This window comes from Aythya ferina (genome assembly GCF_964211825.1).
Source record: "Aythya ferina genome assembly, chromosome: 3".
In the NCBI taxonomy this organism is placed as follows: Eukaryota; Metazoa; Chordata; class Aves; order Anseriformes; family Anatidae; genus Aythya; species Aythya ferina.
The window spans coordinates 25,571,469-25,593,217 of NC_140298.1; the positions used below are offsets into that span (position 1 = coordinate 25,571,469).

The 21,749-nt window shown below is 38.6% G+C and overlaps 1 protein-coding gene across 1 annotated transcript in view; it reads right to left on the reverse strand.

Annotated features, from left to right (window-relative positions):
• The window catches only part of HEATR1 (HEAT repeat containing 1), a 40,124-nt gene that overhangs the window by 1,722 nt on the left and 16,653 nt on the right, over positions 1-21,749 (reverse strand). Inside the window, exons 20-44 of the mRNA XM_084514110.1 lie at positions 19,853-20,045; positions 19,174-19,346; positions 18,181-18,348; positions 17,055-17,297; positions 16,198-16,329; positions 15,511-15,617; positions 14,267-14,410; positions 13,363-13,481; positions 12,957-13,078; positions 11,480-11,608; positions 10,803-11,033; positions 8,749-8,875; positions 7,731-7,897; positions 7,126-7,172; positions 6,567-6,690; positions 5,515-5,655; positions 5,011-5,300; positions 4,196-4,346; positions 3,724-3,882; positions 2,820-2,954; positions 2,500-2,604; positions 2,238-2,406; positions 1,351-1,505; positions 837-995; positions 28-136 (exon numbers count right to left, since the gene is read on the reverse strand). Of these exons, the coding sequence (XP_084370236.1) occupies positions 28-136; positions 837-995; positions 1,351-1,505; positions 2,238-2,406; positions 2,500-2,604; positions 2,820-2,954; positions 3,724-3,882; positions 4,196-4,346; positions 5,011-5,300; positions 5,515-5,655; positions 6,567-6,690; positions 7,126-7,172; positions 7,731-7,897; positions 8,749-8,875; positions 10,803-11,033; positions 11,480-11,608; positions 12,957-13,078; positions 13,363-13,481; positions 14,267-14,410; positions 15,511-15,617; positions 16,198-16,329; positions 17,055-17,297; positions 18,181-18,348; positions 19,174-19,346; positions 19,853-20,045 (3,799 nt within the window). The remainder of the gene's footprint in view (positions 1-27; positions 137-836; positions 996-1,350; positions 1,506-2,237; positions 2,407-2,499; positions 2,605-2,819; positions 2,955-3,723; positions 3,883-4,195; positions 4,347-5,010; positions 5,301-5,514; positions 5,656-6,566; positions 6,691-7,125; positions 7,173-7,730; positions 7,898-8,748; positions 8,876-10,802; positions 11,034-11,479; positions 11,609-12,956; positions 13,079-13,362; positions 13,482-14,266; positions 14,411-15,510; positions 15,618-16,197; positions 16,330-17,054; positions 17,298-18,180; positions 18,349-19,173; positions 19,347-19,852; positions 20,046-21,749) is intronic.

A 21,749-nucleotide genomic window follows, 5' to 3' on the forward strand; every position in this document is an offset into this window, starting at 1 on the left:
TCACTAAGACCATTTTAAGAGTATTACCTTCCATAAGCTCAGCTAAGAATGGAATAGATTCTGGTAGCAGGACCAGGTAGTTCTCCTTGAGTTTCTCTGCAACTTCTAGCAAAGCAAGCAGAGCTGCAAAGCGGACCTAAAACAAAAGAAGAAAAACAAATCTCCTAAAACACGCGTAACTTTTAAACTAGCTTTCCTTACTGAAGCAAAGTGTTCAGGGGGAGTTTTTTTTTTTTTTTTTTTTTTTTTTTTTTTTTACTTGTACTGGGTTAAGTCCTGCTGAAACAGTGGAACAGAGTGGCATTGGAAAGGGAATTTAAAGACTGTTCTATCAGCTAACTGCTAGCAACATAACCTGCTTCTTGCAACTACCTTTTTATTTTACTCTATCTTAATCCAGATATTAAGTTACTTTAAAAATATACTCCCCCTGAATACTTGTAACCAGTCAAATAGGTCATGACAAAGCTCTATACATTAAACAGGTCTGAAAGTTGATAAGTAACTATCTTACACTTTCTAAAGCACCCTTTTCTTTACGTACAAACAGGTTAGCTCCTATTCAAACAAATACCAAATCTAAAACAAACAAACAAACGAAAAAATAAAATCAACAGTATGGAAGACATCTACTTGTAGAAAATTAATGGCTTAGAGGAAAAACAGATGGATGCATTGCATTGGTGGTAGAGTAGTAAAACATCAGTGGTCTAGTATCCTAACTTTAGAAGCTAGTATTTTAACAGTGAGTTAGCTAATCCACTTCTATTTTTGGGACACTTAACATTTTCTAATGCAACAAAGAAAAAACAGTTCAGATTGTATTATCTCCCAACCTTAGAAGAGGTATGCCTCATTTTCAGCAGGATGTGGTAATTCAGTGGTTTCCAAAGAGAATCATCTGCCATTGCCACTGAAAACTGCGCTAGGCAGGGTACCAGGTGTGCTGTCACTCTTTCCTGGAACTTCTCATCTCCTCCAAGCATATTTTCTAGCTGTGGAAACAAAATGCTTGTCAGACAGATCCAGGATCAGATAAACCCAGCTAAAAATGCTGCTTCTAGCATAGGCTTTCAGGTACTCAGGAGATGGGTCAAAGATCATTAGTGGGAGGGCAGTGGTCTGCGCGAGTTGAGTAATGTGCATGAACCTTGTGGAGTAAAGAAGTTTAGAAAGATGATAAAAGAATCAGTAAACTAAAGCGTCAGGTGAAGCAGTTAACACTGTCTGTAGCTGAAAGAATGAATTATTTCCCCCCTTTCTGTGAAAGGAGAGGATTGATAGTTTTAAAAGAAATCCTCATATGGAAAAAATATTTGATATGAATTGCTTTTCTATGTTTGTCAATACCTGATCAACCAGAGGCATCATCAAGGTTTCTGCTCTTTCCTTACTCAGGAACTTCTGGGTGTCATACAGGAAGAGCTTATGCAGACAGTCCATGGTAAACTGCAACAGTAAGCAGCTCTTTTCGGTGCTGTTCTCAGAATCAAAGAAAGCTTCATCTATATATCAATACAGGAGGGAAAACACAAAGTTTACAAAAATGGGAAATACTCAACTTCTCTACAAGCTAGAAATGCTGTTAGTTGTGAATACAGCTGAGGGATGTACTGCACATCAATTATGTAGTTGTCAGTCAGAGTAATAAAGTAGATGCTGTATGTTATCTGACTTTTAGCTAATGCCCTAGCCAGTCCGCTGCTGCAATTCACAATCAGCTGGGGATAAAAGGGAATAGTCACAGGCTATCAGAAAGTTCATCGCTATCCCTGTGGCTATGAAGAATTTGTGCAGCTCACTACAAATACAATAGGGAAGTAGTTCCCATACAAAAGAAATAGTATCTGTTTTTGCCAAGAAAGCAGAGTCTGAATGCATCAGGTAGTAGTAGGTTGGCACATCAGGTAAGTCAGTGAATGGAAAAAATATGTAAGGACAGGCAACTGCCAGAAGCAAGTCACCTTCTTTCCACACAATTTCAGTCTCATGGAACTCACAAGGACTGACACTGGAAGTTTTCATGTGGTCTCAGCTTTGTACTGGCAGTCCAGAGCCTATGGATGGAAATTATCCCTTGATTCCATCAGAATAAGAAAGATGTCTTATTTATGAGAGAAAGAAGAGAGAGAGCAGTGAGGGGTATGTGCTGTGAAATACATTGCTGTAAGATCAAACTTTCAGCAGTTGTAATTAGCCTGTCAACGTTTCTCTGTAGTTAGTAACTTAAAACTTACCAGTTTTTGAAACGTTGAGCTGGTTCAGTGTTTCAGCAAACGGCTTCACTAAGTGACCAGCAAACAGGGTGAAGAGACCCTTGAGCTTGTCTGCAATGCAATCTGCTAACCGATGGAATGTCAGGAGCCTATCTTTTAGGGTACTCTCTGTTTTGGACCAATCAAAGAGCTGAAAGTGAAATGCAAATTAGCTTATTCCTGTGTGTGTGCACTGGAGAATACAAAGATGCTGGTGCAGATGAATTACCATTAAATTCCTTACCTTGAAGAAGAGGGGTCTGAAGGAAGCCTCAGAAAGTTTCATAACCATACTTATTAGACAGTCAATAATGTATGTCTCTGTCTTACCAACTTCCTCCAAATCATCCTGTAAAAATTAAAAAACATGATTCTAAATTTGAAACGTAAGAATCTGAACTTCCAAAGCAAGTTTTAGTTCTCTCTGTTTCAGGCTAAGTACCTAACCATAATATTTTCTAACCCCTTGAACAATTTCAGAACAGAATATTTGATACCCAAAAAATAACTGATAGAATTAGCATGAGAAATTGAGCTGCCTGTTTCTTCCCCTAAACACGCTACCTGGGCATGCTCTGTGCGGAAGTCCAGGGCTGTCATGAAAAATGCTGTCAGCTCAGACTGATGGGAGATGAGGTGATCCTTCTCCATAACGACAATGTGCTCCTTCAGGATGTTCATCAGGGGACCCACACAGTTCTGCCAGAACAAAAGCAAAGCAAGACAAAGACAACTGTGACACTGACAGTAACTGAGAAACTTGACAAGGGAACCTGATTTTGCACTTCTCACATTTACTCGTGAAAATACTAGAGAATAACTGAACTTTTTTGCTGTACGTTTTCCTGACTCACTTTTGCAGTATAAAAGAAAACAGAGATAATTTAAGATTGTACTGGTCATGGCTGGGATGGAGTTAATGGACAGCAGTCCATATGATGCTGTGTTTTAGATTTGTGATCAAAAAAGTGTTGATAATGCACCAGTGTTTTAGCTGTTGCTAAACAGTGACTGTACAGTGTCAAGATGTTCTCTGTTTCTCACTCCGCTGCCCTAGTAAATAGGGTGGAGGTGGGCAAGAGGCTGGGAGGGGACACAGCTGGGTCAGTTGACCCAAACTGACCAACACAGTATTTCGTACCATGTAACATCACGCTCAGCAATAAAACGAGGGGAGAGTTTCTCCAAGGCAGCCATTTCTTGGAGACTGACCAGACATCTGTCTGCTGGGGGCAAGTGACTGTTTCTATACTACTTTTTTTTTCTTCCTTCTCTATTAACCTCCTTTATTTTTTTATTTTTAACCCCCCTTTTTTTTTTTTCTTCTCACTTTCAATTTTTTCCCCCATCCCACAACAGGAAGGTGAGCAAGTGACTGGTTGGGGGCTTACCTGCCAGACAGGGTCAACCCACCACAAAAGAAAAGCGTATTTGTAGTTACAATGCAAATGAATGAAAGAATTCTCACCTTTCGGTTATTTGCCACTTCACTGTAGCACTTAGTAACTGCAGGCACGAGTATTCTGGGAGCAAGCTTTGTAGCTAGGATACTTTTCAATGATGTTACACGTACACTTATCTGGGAAGAAGGACCAAATTCAACCACAATCCTCTCCAGGCGGACAACCTATCAGGAAATCCAGAAAAAAATGAAGTTCTTTAAGTTGTTTTAGTTGCCTAACTCAAGAATTATTATTATTACTATTATAAATTTTATAATAGTTGTCTGTTACAAATGTCAGACTGGAATTTTGCTGTATGTACCACTTGGGACACATTACAGTAGGATGTCTGTGTGCAGAGCTTCACTGTCTTCAGAAGACCAAACCCTGAAAAAACGCCCACATCAGTGGCAGAAGGTCAGAATTGCCCTACTAGGGCTGTTGCACTGGGCAGATTCTGTAGGAGTCCTTCATATCTGCAGGAGTCAGATGGCTCACCTGCAGCAAACAATCCATGAGATAAGGACTAAGGAAGTGTGGTAATGTTTCTGCAACCTTCAGCAGAGCAGTCACAGCACTTAACAAGTAAATCTCATTGGAGATGAGCTCCTTCTTATTTTTTAAAGTCTTCAATAGTGCTGGCATCAGCCTGTGAATAAGCAAGCAAAAATACGGAGAGGTGAAACCACTGATTATTTGGAGGAACGTTTCGAGTCACATAAAATCCTGCCTTTAGGCCTGCAGGGACTATTTTCACATGAATTTTTACATGTGTACTTGGGAAAACTCAGTATTCTGGGCTTTTCTGCTGTATTTTTTTTCCAGGGATAATGAAGAACAGATTTAGATGAAATATTTAATGACGATGAGAAATTTATATTTGTAATTAGATAAAACAGTCTTAAAAGCAACAGGTTAGATACATGAATTCTTCCTGAATAGGCAGAATAAAAGAATGCAACACGCGGTGTTTCCAACTGCACTGGTTCTCATGTTTTTAACTACAATCTACTCTACAGTAAAAAGAAAAAAAGTCTGACTTTCTATAGCCATAAGGACTGCATCTCCCTTCAGGGCAGCACACAGTTCCATAATGACCTGTACCAATTATAAAAGTCTCCTGCAATTTGCCGACTAGCTTCTCAGTTCTGTAGCACTTGAAGCACTACAAACACCTCGATTCTTGTCTACACACAAAAAAAAATGGTCAGACTGTCCACTTAGCCTTCATCAGCATTCCTTCTTTCAGTAATGCCTTTCATTATAATTACTTTCTCCTGCTGCTGATTCTATCAAAAAGAATCCAACAATACCTTGGGAGCTGAGGGATTGTTTGGGCCTTCAGCGTACAGGTGACCTCAGCTATGCAGAGGAAAGCACTTCCCATCACATTCTTTTCCTCCTTCTCTGAAGAAATCAGATCAATGGCAGTTTTCAAAACGGGTATAAATGGCATGGGATTTTCTGTGCCAAAACCTTTGCAGAGTAGTTTGAGGCTGAACAAAGCAGTTTGCCTGTTGATGGCTTGCTCCTCCTCCTCTTCCTTTCTTTTGCACTGCACAATTGCGATGAGCTCAGGAACTAGCTCCAAGAGCTGCCGGATCTGGGAGGACAAAAGAACAAACGCTTGAAGGACACAATTAGAAACCCAGACTCTGCAAGGTAACTGGGCAGGCAGCCTACATCTAACCACCCCTCTCAAAAGCTGCCTGACAGAGGACACTGATACTTGACATTCCTACACAGAGCAAACCACTTCTACATCAATCTCTCTCTTTATTTCTGCTAAAGAACGGAGTTTAATGACTTAGCCTCACCTGGCTCTTCTGCCACCTTGTGCGCTGCTGTACCTTATTGTTCAAAAGGTCCATTGCCTTACGTCTCACAGATGGCAGCTGATTTGTCATGAGTCCCCTAATTACAGGGATGAAGGTTTCTGTTGGCAGTAAGGCGTTGACCTGCAAGAGATCACAAATAAAACAACACCATAAAGGCTTAACACCACCATAAAACACAGCATTAACAACACCATAAAGACAGGCAGAATTCGTCTCAGCTTTCCCCATGGGTTTCAGGATCAAAGAAGAGAGGATAGGCCAGCCATGCTATATCTGAGGCAGGCAAAAAAATCCAAAGGAGGTTCCAGTTATAGTACTTAATGTATGTTTGCTGGCTGCTAACCAACCAATACCCACTAGTTTCAATATTTTCTCAGCAATTTCATTTTTCTCATGCCTACACTGGTTAGTTATCCTTCCTTCCCTTAAAATACTTATAATGGTGCCTTGTGCAAAAACAACATGAAAACTGGAATGTGCTTCATAGGCAAAAGAAATAATACCACCTGTTCATACAGAGACTGAAAAGACTTATGATTCACAGCACCACTGATGTTACTAGACAGTCAATCCAATTCCGCAAGTACACTTCTGATCAGAAAAAGATCATAAAGAAAATCATAACGATTTTTCTCCATCTAAATTCCACATAGAAATACATAGCAGCTCCATAAGCATTAGTGAATTCATAAAATGATTTAACATGGAGTGATGCTGCCAAAAGCCACTGTTCTCCACCACATGGTTACTGAAACAACTGCTTCCAGCCAGTAGAACACACACTAGAGGAAAAAAGCATTCCAGACTTTTTTTTTCTGCTTGTTCTGTCTAAGCTGTTAGATGTAGTTGTTGAAAGTGCTAGAAGAACTCAAACAATGAGGCAGCAGGTAAAGAATAATTAATAAAGATTAATTAATCAATAAAGATTAATTCAGAAAAAAAAACAAATCCTACATTGGTTATTAATTGCATTAATAAATAAAGCAGGAATGTCCCACTGTTAACAAGAGTGCCAATGAGACGAGACCTACTTTATCCATCATTTCATAGGACTTGCCAAGAAGAACCCTCCAAAATTTGGCTGTTGGCTTGTCTGCATTTCCTTCCACTGAGGATGCCACAGTGTTTATATAGTGAAGAACATCTTCTAGTAGCCTAGACAGGAAGCAAGAATCTTTTAGTAAGTAACAATGACACTAAAGTAGTCAACTTGGTTCCTACAATGCATAGCATTTCACAAACAAAACGGCAACAAAAAAGGAAAATGAAACACCTACTAGAGAGACTATATATATACATATATATATGTACACACACACTTATATATATATTTCCCTACGATTGAAGCAATATATTTTGTTAAAAAATCTAGAATAATTTTAAAGATTTCATCATAACAGCAACATATTTATGACCAAGTAAAAAAAGTAACTTGTGTATAATAAATACTGCTCATTGCTGAGGATATTAAAAGTATCCTTGGAAAACATTTGGGAAAAAAAATACTCTGATGGGACTACACTTACAAAAAAAACATTCCCCGGTTACAATAAAGGCTAGAAATAGGAGTGGAGCAGATATAAAGCATACCTCTGTTCCAACTTCTGTAGCTCTTCTGTTTCTTCACATTCAACTATCTGGTTTAGAAAGAGAATAAAAATGCTAACTGTGAAAATTTTCAGTTCCTCACATTTTCAATTTAGCATTGTTATAGAAGAATATCTGAGACCCTTATTGCAGTACAGTCACAGTAGCAAACAAACATTTCATGTTGGTAGATGATGTTCAGTCAAAATACTGGAAACCACTTCCAGCTAGATCCACAGCCAGATTTTTAACATTAATATATATTTTTTTTGGAGTTAATAGTATGAGTCTCACTCCAAACTTGGATTATACAAATTGAGTGAAATCCCAGACTCCATAAAGCCAGTGGGAATTCACTGGGGCCTGAATTTCTCTTTTTAACCTAATCATCAATTGCACAAACTGAGTCTATCTGGAAAGGCACTATTATAAAATAATGAACATTACTGGAAGGTTTCAAAGCTGTGTAAATAAAGGTGTCAGCAAGATATACTGGATGGCACATTCTTTCATCCTCTTTGAGTATAAAATCATACTAAAAAGCAAATTAAACCTCATCTATTACATACGGCACAGTTACTTAATCGGATCAGTTTAAGTGTAATTACCTTTTTCACCAAACTCTGAGAAGTTAAAAGTTGTGACATGAAGGAGACTGACAAGAACTTGAAATGTCGAAGTTGTTTGCCTGAGTGAGACTCCACATTAAAAAGCTGCCCATCCTGATTTTTCAGCTTTGTCTTGCACGTTCTTGACTTTTTTGGGCCAGGATCATCTGTTGAAAACATTCCCAAAACAAATTTGCAGACATGAAAAAAAGACATTTGATTTCTGATTACAGAAAAAGTGTAATTACAGTCAAGTGGCTATTGAGGACAATCATTCTGCTGTATCCAAAATAATGTCAAAGTTCCAAAAAAAACAACCAAAAAAACCACAAAGATAATTTTTCTGTTTCAATAGCCTCAAAAACAGCAGTGCCATTTCACTGCCCTTGCTTCTGATCAGTTTTTATGTTAAGGATCTTCATGAAGCTAAAGCTATAGCACACTGGCTACAAACATGAAAGACTTGAGAGGAAGGACCACAGACACTGTGTGACATATTTGGAAAAAGTGCTTTCACTGTCACTACCAGGCCCTTCCTGGCTAAGAAAATTTATTTGAACACCAAATCCACCTAGTCCTTTCTTGAAAAGAAACAACCAGCCACACCCTCCCTCTCAATGCTCTTTGAAATAACAGACTGGAAAAGTATTAAAACATATTAATTAGTTAATGCTTCACTACATTGTAGAAGAAAAAAAAAAGAAACCTTAAAAAACAAAAGCAAACAAAGTACAAACAACTCCCCCAACAGATAGTCCCTGTCATCTCATCTGCTATGAGTAACAGCTATTTATTTCAATTAAATGATTCAATGGACCTTCTAAATGAGGAGTGCTGTTTGATTCTAAGCACTCCAATCTATAATTAATGTACATCAAAAAAGAAGTAATCACATATCTTAACCATTTTATAAAAGGCAGGGAGGAATAAATCATTAGGGCAATTCTGTATCCCCCAGTTTCTATCTAGAGGAGTAAAGGGAGGTTCATGTACTTTTGCTGTTCTGTTTTGCAGTTACCTTCTTTGTTCTCTGGCAGCTCTGTCAAGTAGTGGATTATTTTCATCATGCTCTGGAACTGTGAATGTATATTAAATTCGCAACAGATGGAAATCCAAAATTCTGTGTCTGCTTCCAGCACAGCATCCTGTTTATAGTTTAAAAGGAGAGAAACGTTTATTTCAAGAATTAAAATAAGACCTCAAACTCCTCAGTCAGTTTGTGAACATGCCATGGGGAGCTGCATACTGCCAGGGTTAGCACTGGGGCAACAGCAGCAAGCCTCAGAGAGAATCTAAGAGTTCCTGAGGGTGGGGAGAGAAAATATCATCTCACTCCATCTACTAAACAGCATCAGGAATAACCTCACCTTCTGGCATAGGCTATTTGCCCTAAACCTCAGCTAGTGAGGTAATGGTGAAATAATCCACATTTCATTAGGGGTGTCTCTAGCCATTTCATACCCTGATGAAAAGAATAACTCAAGATATCCTACAGGACAGCCAGGACTGGCACACCTGAGTAGTATCCCATACTAAGTTGGTCAAATAAGACAAAAGTAAGAGTGCTCAGAAATACTTATCCGTATCATGAAATTAGCTCTTTCCCACATTTTTAGCAGCTTTCATACATTTAACATAAAAAATGTCCTCTAATCAATCAGAAAAGCAGTAATTTGTGAAGAGTTTGGGGGGTTATCTTTCCATACATAGAATCATTCAAGTTGGAAAAGACCTCTAAGATCATCTAGTCCAACCTTTAACCTAGTACTGACAAGTCCACCAGTAAGCCATGCTACTAAGTTCTACATCTACACGTTCCTTGAAGACTTCTGGGGATGGTGGCTCAAGCAATTCCCTAGGCAGCCTGTTCCAATGCTGCACAACCCTTTCAGTAAAGAAATTTTTCCTAATATCCAACCTAAACCTCCCCTGGTGCAACTTGAGGCCATTGCCCCTCATCTTATCAAGTGGTGAAAATGATATATACCACCTAAACTTTAAATCACATCCAAACTTTAGACAGACATACAAAAGTAAAATGGATCCAAAGACAAAGGGCTTCCAGCAGAAACATCAGAGAACTGCCTGGCAGCTAACTTAGAAGACTGGAGCCACCTAGAAACAGCGTAGCGTTTGGGGCTCAACCTCACAAAACGGCATTACATGTCAATTCTGATTGTAATGAGAAATCATTATATACAGGAATACTCACAAAGAAAGGCCATGAATGATTTTAGACTTGACTGAAAGGCTGTAACTAGAAAATGAAGCCCAATGAAGAAGCAAGGCGCCTCAGCTGCTAGGAGGCTGCTCCAGGCTCCTGGCCAGGGTGAAACCCGTCTGTTACTCACTGCTGCAAGGAGGCTGCATGGGACATGCTTGCCTTCTGGCCCAGAACTGTGCCCCCATGACTGCTGTTTGCCAAGAGGGCTGAACCTAAACTGCTGCTTTCCTTGGATCTGCTCTGGCGCTTGTCCAAAGGCACAGCCCTAAACCAACCAAAGCCTCCAGCTCACCATGCTGACTCAGTTGACCACAGGGCTCCTAGTGCTTTACAAGGCAGGCATAGAAACACTGATTTCTGCAGCTCGAGCAAGAGATTATAGCAAAGACCATATCTTCTCACCTGTGTTCTTTTAGTAATCCCTTTTGTTTTACCTATAAGCAATGTTTTCACCTAATGCCAGGGCCTGCCAACACTAAAGCAGCAACAGCTTCTACGTATTTCGGGCATAAGAGAATTCTTACCTTGATAGTTGGAAGACCAAAATTATGTTTCAACACAGTTAAATGTTTTTTAAAGAACTACATCATTTGACTATCAGCTTTTCAAGTCAAGTACTGCTATACAATATGATCTGACAGTATGTCCAGGCTCAAGGACAAAAATATTTCGTATCTGCCATGCAAAATGTAGTCAACATCACCACCAGGTTCTGCTAAAGTACAAGCTCAGAGCTCACTATTTCTTTTAGAGTAAAATAAGGCCTTATCTTGCACCTTCTTAAAGGAATGACTATGAACAGAAAGGAGATCAGTCTTTGAGGAAAAGGTCAACCCCACTAGTCTAACCTTGTCTGTGCTTGATGTTGCAGTCACAGTTTTGGTGACGTACTGCTCAAATAGCAGCACCAGGAGAACCCAGAGGAACCTGTCTCCTCCCACTGTAGTTATCAGCTGGGTCAGGATGGGCAGGCGGCGGTGCTCCGGCACATGGGGCAAGGCATCCACAAACACACGAATGATTTTTATCACCACCTCTTCCACACTTCCTGAGGACTCTGACAAGTCGCTGTCTTCAGCCTATTTAAGTACAGGTACAGCAGTTCAAACAGATTATCACAAACAAGTTCTTTCCTGTAAATCCAGCAGGTGAGAGAAAGTGCTGTTTGTCTGATACCAGTATTGCCACAAATATAAACTGAAAGAAATTTTGTTATAGTATTGAACTTGCCTGCTGTCTCTATGGTAAAAAACTAGAACACAAAGTATGTTTTAGATCCGCTTTAGGTACAACTGTGGTACTATTTTCCTAAACCTTTTACGAAGTGCAGTTGCTTGTACGATTAAAAAAAGCAATAGTTTTGATAAATTCAGTTGATTGGATGAGTAGTTTGTTAACATATTTATTATATATCATTTATTATCTAGCTACTTAAAAGTAATCTTAGAATTGGATACAAACATATTCTATTACCAATATTCCAAACCATTTATTCTACTGCTTTTCATTGTATAGACAAATTTACCTGTATAAGAGCAGGAATAACCATCTGCACTGTCTTATTTATTACTTGAAATGTGTAAGTATCATCCAGACGCAAGACGTTTGCTCCCATGAATGTAAAAATGGGCATAATGTTATGGAGAACTTTATCCTGGAATAAAAAGACAGATGAGATTAATTTGTTTTTTAAACAGAGTTGCACAGTACATTGTACCTTAAGGCATCTCTCACTACCACAAACATCACTAGATTCCTATATAAGAAAATGAGAATCATTGCTATGTTCCCAAAATTGCCACTAAACTTATTTTTAACATATCAAGTAGTCTTAAGGGACACTAGATGTTATTGTTACAGTTCTAAATACTACTTAGAGAACGAGATTGACTTCCAAGCAAATAACTGAAGAGTGGAAACTGACAGTTGAGTTTCATCATATGCTCTGCACTCTTCAACCCAGTGCTACAGTTGTATGACAAGCAAAACCAGCCTTCAGGAGATTTCCAGCTCTTACACAGCCCCCCTCCTTTATATTTCTGAAACATGAACAGTGATACAATAGAAAGCAGCAGTGCTGATATTAACATTTTGGCCTTTTTTGGCTAGATTGTAATCACAATATTACTTTGAGAGTGCTGAATTAGTGGTGTCACTTAGCTCAAGAATTAGATTCCTAGATTTTGTCCCAGATATGGCTACGTTTGTCATTTAGGTTTAGTGACCTAAAGCAACGTTATAGATATAAAGAGAAAGATAAGACTTTTACCAAATATTTGTCTTTATACTGAAATTGAAAATCCTGTCACAGTGAATATTAATGTGTAATAAAAGCTTAGCTCTACAGTAGGTGATAGTAGTAAGATGGTGACAAAGAAAAATAATCACCAAAATAAAAAAAGCCGAACTCAAACCCTCCAAAAGTTTGTCAAGAACATCTCTTTTGACTCTGGGGGAAAAAGTAGCACTCCAAATGTGTGGAGAAAGCAGTCAGGTAAAGATAAAGATGCAAATTGAGTTTGATACATTTGTGTACATTTTGCTGCTTTCACAATTCCAGAGCAAAAGAATTGTACTTCAAAGAGTACTGTCAAATTTCAATCCATAGAAGAGAAGACCTGCTTATGGTCAATTAAAATCAGAGCAAACCTGATTGCATCATCAACTACATTTCTCATTGTATGAGATACAAACTTGTAAGAATACATATATTACTGGGTTGGATGCTCTCTCCTTCACAGAAAAGGAAGAGAAAGAAGAAACAATGTACCAGAACAGAGAATTTAAAGGTGAGGCAGAGCTGTTGTTAGAAAGCTCTTTCCATTTCTAACCCTCTTCATTGCAAATCATAAATGATACATGACCAAACTATCAATACAGAGGTTTGTTTTAAAACAAAGTAGAAGACCCTAAAACATCAGAGAACTTGTAAATTTTGCCTCTTGCTCCTTTTAGGAAAGTTCTTCCAATAGAAAAGCTCTGTATCTTCAGGTACTACTTACAGGAAACATGCCAGCAACAGCACCAAGGAGAAGCAGTGCATGATGATGTGTCTGGGGCATTTTAGATACCCTGATGCACTGAACTATCAGTTCCACATTGAATTTTTCTTTATCAAGGACATCTGCAAGCAAAAAAAAGTTAATTAATATATACCCTAATGGTAAATTATGCAGGAATAAACTTGAGTACACTCAAGCAATGGCTTCAATTTGCAGACCATACCTAAAGGATCTAACAAAAAAAAACCAAAACACACAAACAACAACAAAATCCCACAATTAGTAGGACGAGCTTGTATACATTACAGGGTAAGCTATCTCTCTTCAACACAATGCAGACTCAAAAAAGAAAAAAGCTAGAGACTGTACTGGTGAGAGTACCAAGAAATAAGTCTGCAATTTTTACCTGCTGGTACTTTGCTACCATCTGAAGACAATTTCTGACAGACGTTTAGCAGGCAGCTGAGGATCAACTGCTTTGTATATTCCATATTTTCTTCTTCCGATGCCTGAGGTTCCAGACACCTATACATTCAGGAAGAAATTGAAGAGAGATTGAAAAAGAAGGTAAGCGCTTTCATTTATAAGTCTCTCTTCTTTTTTGGTTTCAAACACATCAGCTTGTCTAATAAAAGACATTTATCAAAGTGCTATAAGGACTATCAGATGATACCCTGACATACGATTGCCAGTCTACACAAAGACATAAGCAAAAACAAACAAACAACACACAAAACAACCTTTAGTAACTGCCTGAATATAGGGTTGACATGAAGAGCAATACTTCTCTCAGGTTCCACTGGTTGAAGGCAGTTCTACAATGTTTTGGGAGGAATTTTAAAGCTCAAGGTATTTTATAATAGTTCTGCAAAAGGTAAGTCCTGTCATTTGTGTCAGTTTTACCACAGGTGTCATCCTTCTTAACACTCCCAAGAACCTGAGAAACAAAGTCTTCACATAAAAAGCTAGATAACAGATAACCATCTCAAGGAGCTCACCACATTGTTTTACCTCCCATTCCCTTTCTATTTATATCTGATATAAATCTATTTATATCAGATTTATATAAATCTATTTATATCAGATTTATAAACCTGATATAAATAGATATATATATATCTGATATATATCTGATTTACCTAAAAGAAGTAGAAGAAGTAGAGGAAAAAAAAAAAAAAAAACACACAAAAAAAACAAGCTACAGAACCTGGAAATGAAGCAGAGAGAAAGCAGCCCACATTTTAATGCTTTACAATATCTGATGCAGAAGAGCATGCTCAAAGACTCATGTTTTAGAGAGGCAAAATTACCGGCTCAGCAGGTTAAAAAGTGCAGGCACAAGTGCCTGTGGACGTTTCAGTTTCTTCTTATGCTGCAGTAATTCCAGAATGAGCATAACCCTCTGCCAGCTGAAGTGGCTCATTTCTGGTGCCAATTCTGCATCTTGTGGCTTTCTAGAAAGGTAAGACAGGACATATAATCAGGATATACGATCAGGATATACAATTGCAAATAAAATTCTACAGTAAATATTACAGTGTTTCAGGGAACAGATATGTAAGTAAAAAAGACAAGTATTTCTTTCAAATAATATCCTTTACTGCTTCTCCTGGGAGGTGGCAATATGTGGACTTTTGATTGAAACAGCAAAACATTTTAAACAATTAAATTAAAACCAGACTGAACTCGAAAAAATAAGCAAGCATAGCACAACTTCTGTGTATACGAAGTCTACATGATGAAGCAGACTGCTGTGAGGAAAAAAATAAATGACTATTATTAAATAATTGCCAAAATTCTGATCTGCTTGTCATTCAGGAAACTTGCACCTTCTGAACTACTATTTGTCTAACCACTGAGTATGAGTGCAATGGACACGTATCTATGTACATGCGTACATAAACTCTGATGGATCAATCTAATGAGTCAAGATCATTAAAAAATGTCAAGTGAACTAAAGCAAGTTCTTATGTATGTTCTTACATAAGAACTGTTATTCTAGGTCATGCCAAGAAAACCAACCCAAAATCCTGTTTCAACAGTGTCCAACAGCTAATGATTAAAAAAAAAAAAAAAGTACAGTGTACGGAACAGCTTCTTCCTTATGAGAACAGGAAGAAGAAACAAGATGAAGACTTGAAAATTTGGTTGTATTTCCATTTTAACTAAAAGAAAATACCTTATTTCAGCTGACTAACAGCAACACTTGGAAGTACATCGTTAGGTTAGCCATGTGTACAGTAAGCTGTCCATACGATTTTTTTTTTTTTTTTTTTTTTTTTACCAATAAAGTTTAATACCTACAAAACCAAAAGCAAATGCCAACATCAGAAGTTCTACAAGAGGATTTTTTTTTTTTTTTAATTAGGACTAATCTGTTCTAAAACAGCAACATGGGTTGGTTTTCTGCTGCTGAAAATAGCTCAGAGTTATTTTAACACACAGAAAATTAAGAAAAAGATAGTCGTGCTTTCAATACCAATTATGAAATGTACTAAATGAAAGGTGTTTTCAAACTGTACAGAAAATATTTTTATATTTCTAGTTATTTTACTTCTGTTGCTGCATTTTCTGCCTTCTAGTTTGCTGAACGGTGGTCAGATTTCTGGTTTTCTCAGGTGGCTCGAGTTCTGTGACAATCTGCTCAGCACACACCGAAATCTGAAACAAAAAACAATACTTCAATTACACATGAACAATGTGTCACGCCACACATCTATGACCCCTCCAGCTGTTTGGTTTTTTTTGAACACATCCCTTTCATGCACATATGGGTGTACAATCCATCCATTTAAGTCTTATCAGCTTAATTTCTGAATGCCTGTCCTAAATGTAGTTCTTGCAGCAAATAAAATGAGGAAGTGATTTCAAGTGCAAGTAAAATAATAAATTGCTATATGACAGCTACAATGAATGTATTTCAGGAAAAGTCTTCTAATAACAGTTTAAAAAACAAAACAAAAACAGTTTTTACCCAGAAAATTGAAACCAATGTAGCAGAAAGAAGTGACTTTTACTGAATTCATTAACAGAATAACAAATAACTGATGCATGGCTTCTACAGAAACACCTTCTCTTAGAAGGTGCAGCCATTTAACTTTTTATGCCACTAACGCAACTATATGACAAATAGTTTCTAATTCCTTACATACAAACAATGAACATAAATAATCAGTGTAGCAGCATGCTACCACTGCAAAACATTTGAACATATTTCTGTGTTCTGGAGTTTGCCACTTACCCCTTTAAACACACTGCTAATTGTCTGAGCACAAAGTGGGTTCTTACAGTTTAGCAGTAAGTCAAACAATACTTTTAATAGCTTCTGTTGCACCATCCCGTCTGACACAGCTGCAAAGAATGGTTTAGTAATCTACAAAGGGGAAAAAGAAAGGAGAGAGATGTTTACTCTAAGAAAGTAACAAAATCACAAGAAATTGACATTGGGTATATGTCAGATTATGTATGACACACCCAGACAAGCATACAAATGTATATGAACATACATAGTAAAAATGTACATACTAACTAGCTATTTGGATACAGCTAAAATCCTTAGATATAAAGCACATACTTCTGAAATAGCCATCAGACATATTGGTTCCTAAAATTTTTCTAAATGCCTTGCCTGATGGTGAGAACATACCTCCTGTTGCTAGACTTCTATTTATTTATTCATTTTTAAAGTACTGGACTATTAGAAAGCATGAATTTGTAGCCTCCTTCAAATGAGGCTATTTGTCACCTACTGTATTTTCTTAACATATTTTCCTCAGAAGAAAAGCAGAAAGTAAAGATCCTGAACAACTAACAAAGAAAAGAACAGTGGAACAGCAGTACCTGCAGGCAATCACACAGGTATCTACCTGCATGCAAATACAATGATAAGAAGGAAGCAGTGACTTCTCCTTCTGGGAAGTTTAAGAAGTTTAAGAGAGCTTTGCAGCCTGTTTAGCTGTTTCAAAGATTCTGTGGAGACCTTGAAAAATTGTAATGAAAGAAAAGGCAAAAACTACGGACTCCTTGCATACACAATTCTACACACTGCTATTTGCTGCAAGCACAAAAGCAAATTAAAAATCTTTTAGAAAACCATACCTGCCCAAGTGCTGTAATTTGGAAAGGTGGAATTTCTTCATAGATTTTCTTGGCAGCATGTAGACTTTTAATAAATAAATCCAAACTCTGCTGATTCTTGCACAAGAGGGTTGCTGAATGTTCATTAAACTTCCCAAGTATGAGATGCAGGAAAACAGCTTCATCTTTTAACATTGTCTCAGGTTCCTTCGAGACCTTCTCAAGCAACCGGTCTAGTGCAGGCAAGAGGTGAGAAAGAATCATCTGCAAACAGAGAAAATTTGTAAGAACAGTTTGCTTTTTATTCATTCTTGTTTTAACAAGCTTCCAGTAGTGCAGCTTCATTTTACTGCAACATCTGTTCCCTCTCTAGTACCACATTTCCTACTGTACTTTATGCAACAGCTATTAAAGAAGAAAAATACAAGACTTACTGTCATGTTACCACAAGTACCTCCTCATCAGCTACTGTTCTATTTCTCCTTTGATGGGTAGGTAGTATTTCATGTTTTTAAAGTAAGGAAGGCTTTTTTTTTTTTTTTTTTTTAATTATTTATGACTACTGTCTCCTACAAAACCTGAGCACAGGGCAAGAACACTCATTCTCTATACAACGAACAATCCTTTCAAGAAACATACAACTGAAAAAAAAAACACAAAAACTCATAACTTCATTCATTTTTTGAACAATAAACTCTTGTATTTTCCATCACTCAGAGAATAGGAATTCTGAGTATACTAGGATAAAATGAGGTTAGTATGTACACATAAAACTACTTAAATAAATAGTACTTCCTATTATGTTACAATTCTGTACAGAAAACTCTATTCACAGATACCTAGCCAAGACAATCAATTTCTTCTGGAAGAACCTTCTTCTGAAGCTTTTCAGTAACCTTAAGGAGTTTCCTTAACAACTCCAGCACAGTATCCCATACATTCCTGGATGGAGTATGAAAATATTTTGTGTTTCATTAAATCATATTTTGCACCATGACTGCTTACTATCGAAGTGTCAACTTAATGCTTAACAATCTATAAATTATGAAGTTACTTAACAGCATTACTATTAAATGACATGATTTCTGCTTTTCATTTAAGTGCAATACTGACAGAACAAGTGTAAAACTATAATGGCTGGACTCACCTCACCATGGACTTCGTGAAGAATTTTCATTAAGCTTCTTGCGACATATGATGGGCAAAGAGGGTTTTGTACACAATCGAGTATGCTTTCCAAAGCTTCTGACATTTTTTTCTTCTGGGATTTCTGTTTTGGTTGTGTCTCAAGCTCCTCAAATAGGGTTGCCATGATCTAGTTCAGTAACAAAGTGAAAATAAAGTTCTTTCCCTACAGTAAAAGTGCCTTAAAACAACATTTATTCACTGCTTTTGTAATAATGCAATCCAGATATAAACTGAATTGTTTACCTGCAAATAAACCATGAGTTGGTATCTCAATTTGCTGTGGGTACACTCTGTTCCATCATCCAGATCATTAATGATGGCACTGAACAGTACTGGCCCCAGTATTGACAGCTGGGGAATCCTGCTAGGGACCTGCCTCCCAGGGCACATTGTGCCACAGATCACAACATCCCATGCTGGCTGTTCAGCCATTTTTCAGTGTACCTCCCTTGTCTATGAGAATGTTACGTGGGACAGTGTCAAAAGCCTTTCTAAAGTCAAGGTAAACATCCACTGTTTTCCCTTTGTCTACAAAGCTCTTCTCTTTATCATAAAAGGCTATCAGGTTGGTCAAACACGACTTCCCCCTTCATAAATCAATGCTTGCTGCTCCCCATCACCTTCCTAGGGACTGATGTGAGGCTGACCATTCTGTAGTTTTCTGCCTCATCCTTCTCACACTTCCTGAAGATAGAAGTGATATTTGCTTGCTTTCAGGTTTGGGGAACATCTCCCAATTGCTGTGACCTTTTTTTTTTTCTTCTTATGATAATTAAGAATGGCCTTGCAGTGCCATGAGCCAGCTCCCTCAGCATTGTGGGTCAACCCGTCTGGCCCCATGGACATAAGCATGTCCGGTTTATTTAAGTACTCCCTAACCCAATTACCTTACATCACAGCTCACAGCAGCTAACAGAACTTGTATCAAAGCACACCTTAACAGCACAAATACCTGTGTTATGTATGTAGGGTCAGATATGATCTCTTCTGTCTTTTGCACCAGATGCTGAAAAATAGGGTGAAATAAAGACTCCTTCACCCTGCTCAAGGAGTGGAAGCAATTGAGAGCAGCCCTTCGAACTTCGCTCACAGGACTACCCAAATTAACGAGCAGAGATATCACCACTGTAAAAAGAGTGAGGGAAAAGAGGAAAAGACAACAGAATTCCATGGTCAGAATTTTACTGTATCTGTCCTGAGGAGGCATCAAAATTAATTTAGAATTTAAAAGTCATCTCTTTTCACTATAAACATCTAGACTACACAAAGACAACATGAACCTCACATATTCGTGGCTCTGAATTCCTTCACTGTTGCCCTTCCACATGTTTATAATGCACAGAAAGAAAGATGCTATAACTGACTTATTCAGCATAGGACCTTGTTTTTTAAAACCTTTAAGATTTAAAAAAAATAAAAAAAGTACAACAATAAAAGCTGTTTCAACTGCTTCCAAAATTGGGCTACCAACTGCAGCAGTGAATCAGCAAGAAGATCTATCTCAGCCTAGTACAGCTAAACATAAATTATTAGAGATAACCCTCCATGGTATGAAATAGAGAAAAATGATATGAAATTGAAACATACTGTCATTAAGCCTCAAGTTAAGAGATGAATAGATTCTATTTCACCTGGAGATGGTGGTGATAGTAGCTGTTTCTTCTTTTGGTATGTCTGAGATACAAGCACTGCATAGCCAATATATAAAGCTCTAGTCTGCAGCATTGCATTGACTTCATAATTCAGATGATTTGAAAGGTTAAAGCTGTAAGTCCATAAAATTGAAAAGAATTTGAAGAGAACTTCTGAATCCTTTACATGTACCTTACATGTAAATAAAAGAGAAAAAGAAAAAAAGAACAGTTGGTCAGGACAGCCTTGATTTGGCAAACCACTACTCACATCAGATAAACCACCCAAACCGAAGAAGCACACAGGAGAAAACTAGAGTCAGAAACAGTGTTCTTTTGGGAAGAAACGTTACCGAGCTTATTCTGATGACAATACTTGCATACATAAAAAAAGTCCATGTGTTTCTCGACAAACTGCTTATTTAGTTGAACAGACAACACATAATCTATAGGTACACAAATAAAGTATATGTTTCCTTCATTGCAGACCAAATCCACATCCGTATGAACATTTTTATAATGTGTTAACTGAGCATGAAAATGGTTATATGCAAAATAGAGCAAAATTAAGAACTTTCATCTTCTCTTTTGAGTGGCAGTCATGTTTATATTACAGAATCACAGAATCACAGAATTTCTAGGTTGGAAGAGACCTCAAGATCATCGAGTCCAACCTCTGACCTAACACTAGCAGTCCCCACTAAACCATTTCCCTAAGCTCTACATCTAAGCGTCTTTTGAAGACTTCCAGGGATGGTGACTCCACCACTTCCCTGGGCAGCCCGTTCCAATGCCTCACAACCCTTTCAGTGAAGAAGTTCTTCCTAACATCTAACCTAAAACTCCCCTGGCTCAACTTAAGCCCATTCCCCCTCGTCCTGTCACCAGGCACGTGGGAGAACAGACCAACCCCCATCTCGCTACAGCCTCCCTTGAGGTACCCATAGAGAGTGATAAGGTCGCCCCTGAGCCTCCTCTTCTCCAGGCTGAACAAACCCAGCTCCCTCAGCCGCTCCTCGTAGGACTTGTTCTCCAGGCCCCTCACCAGCTTCGTTGCCCTTCTCTGAACCCGCTCAAGCACCTCCATGTCCTTCTTGTAGCGAGGGGCCCAAAACTGAACACAGTGCTCGAGGTGCGGCCTCACCAGAGCTGAGTACAGGGGGACGATCAACTCCCTAGCCCTGCTGGCCACACTGCTTCTTATACAAGCCAGGATGCCGTTGGCCTTCTTGGCCACCTGAGCACACTGCTGGCTCATATTCAGCCGACTATCCACCATCACTCCCAGGTCCTTCTCTGCCTGGCAGCTCTCCAACCATTCCTCTCCCAGCCTGTAGCTCTGCTTGGGGTTATTGCGCCCCAGGTGCAGGACCCGGCACTTGGCCTTGTTAAACTTCATGCAGTTGACCTCAGCCCATCGGTGCAGCCTATCCAGATCCTCCTGCAGAGCCTTCCTACCCTCAAGCAGATCGACACACGCACCTAACTTGGTGTCATCTGCGAACTTACTGAGGGTGCACTCGATGCCCTCGTCCAGATCATCGATGAAGATATTAAAGAGGACCGGCCCCAGCACCGAGCCCTGGGGGACGCCACTAGTGACTGGCCTCCAACTGGACTTGGCTCCATTCACCATGACTCTTTGGGCCCCGCTATCCAGCCAGTTTCTAACCCAACGAAGCGTGCGCCAGTCCAAGCCAAGAGTAGCCAGTTTCTTGAGGAGAATGCTGTGGGAGACGGTGTCAAAAGCCTTGCTGAAGTCAAGGTAGACCACATCCACAGCCTTTCCCTCGTCTTAGAAGTGCTCTAAGGAAGTAATGCCTGTTTTTTTCATCACTTGTAGAATTCTGAAAAATCTTTCAGTTTATATCAGCTACTGTCTTAGGACTGAGCATTT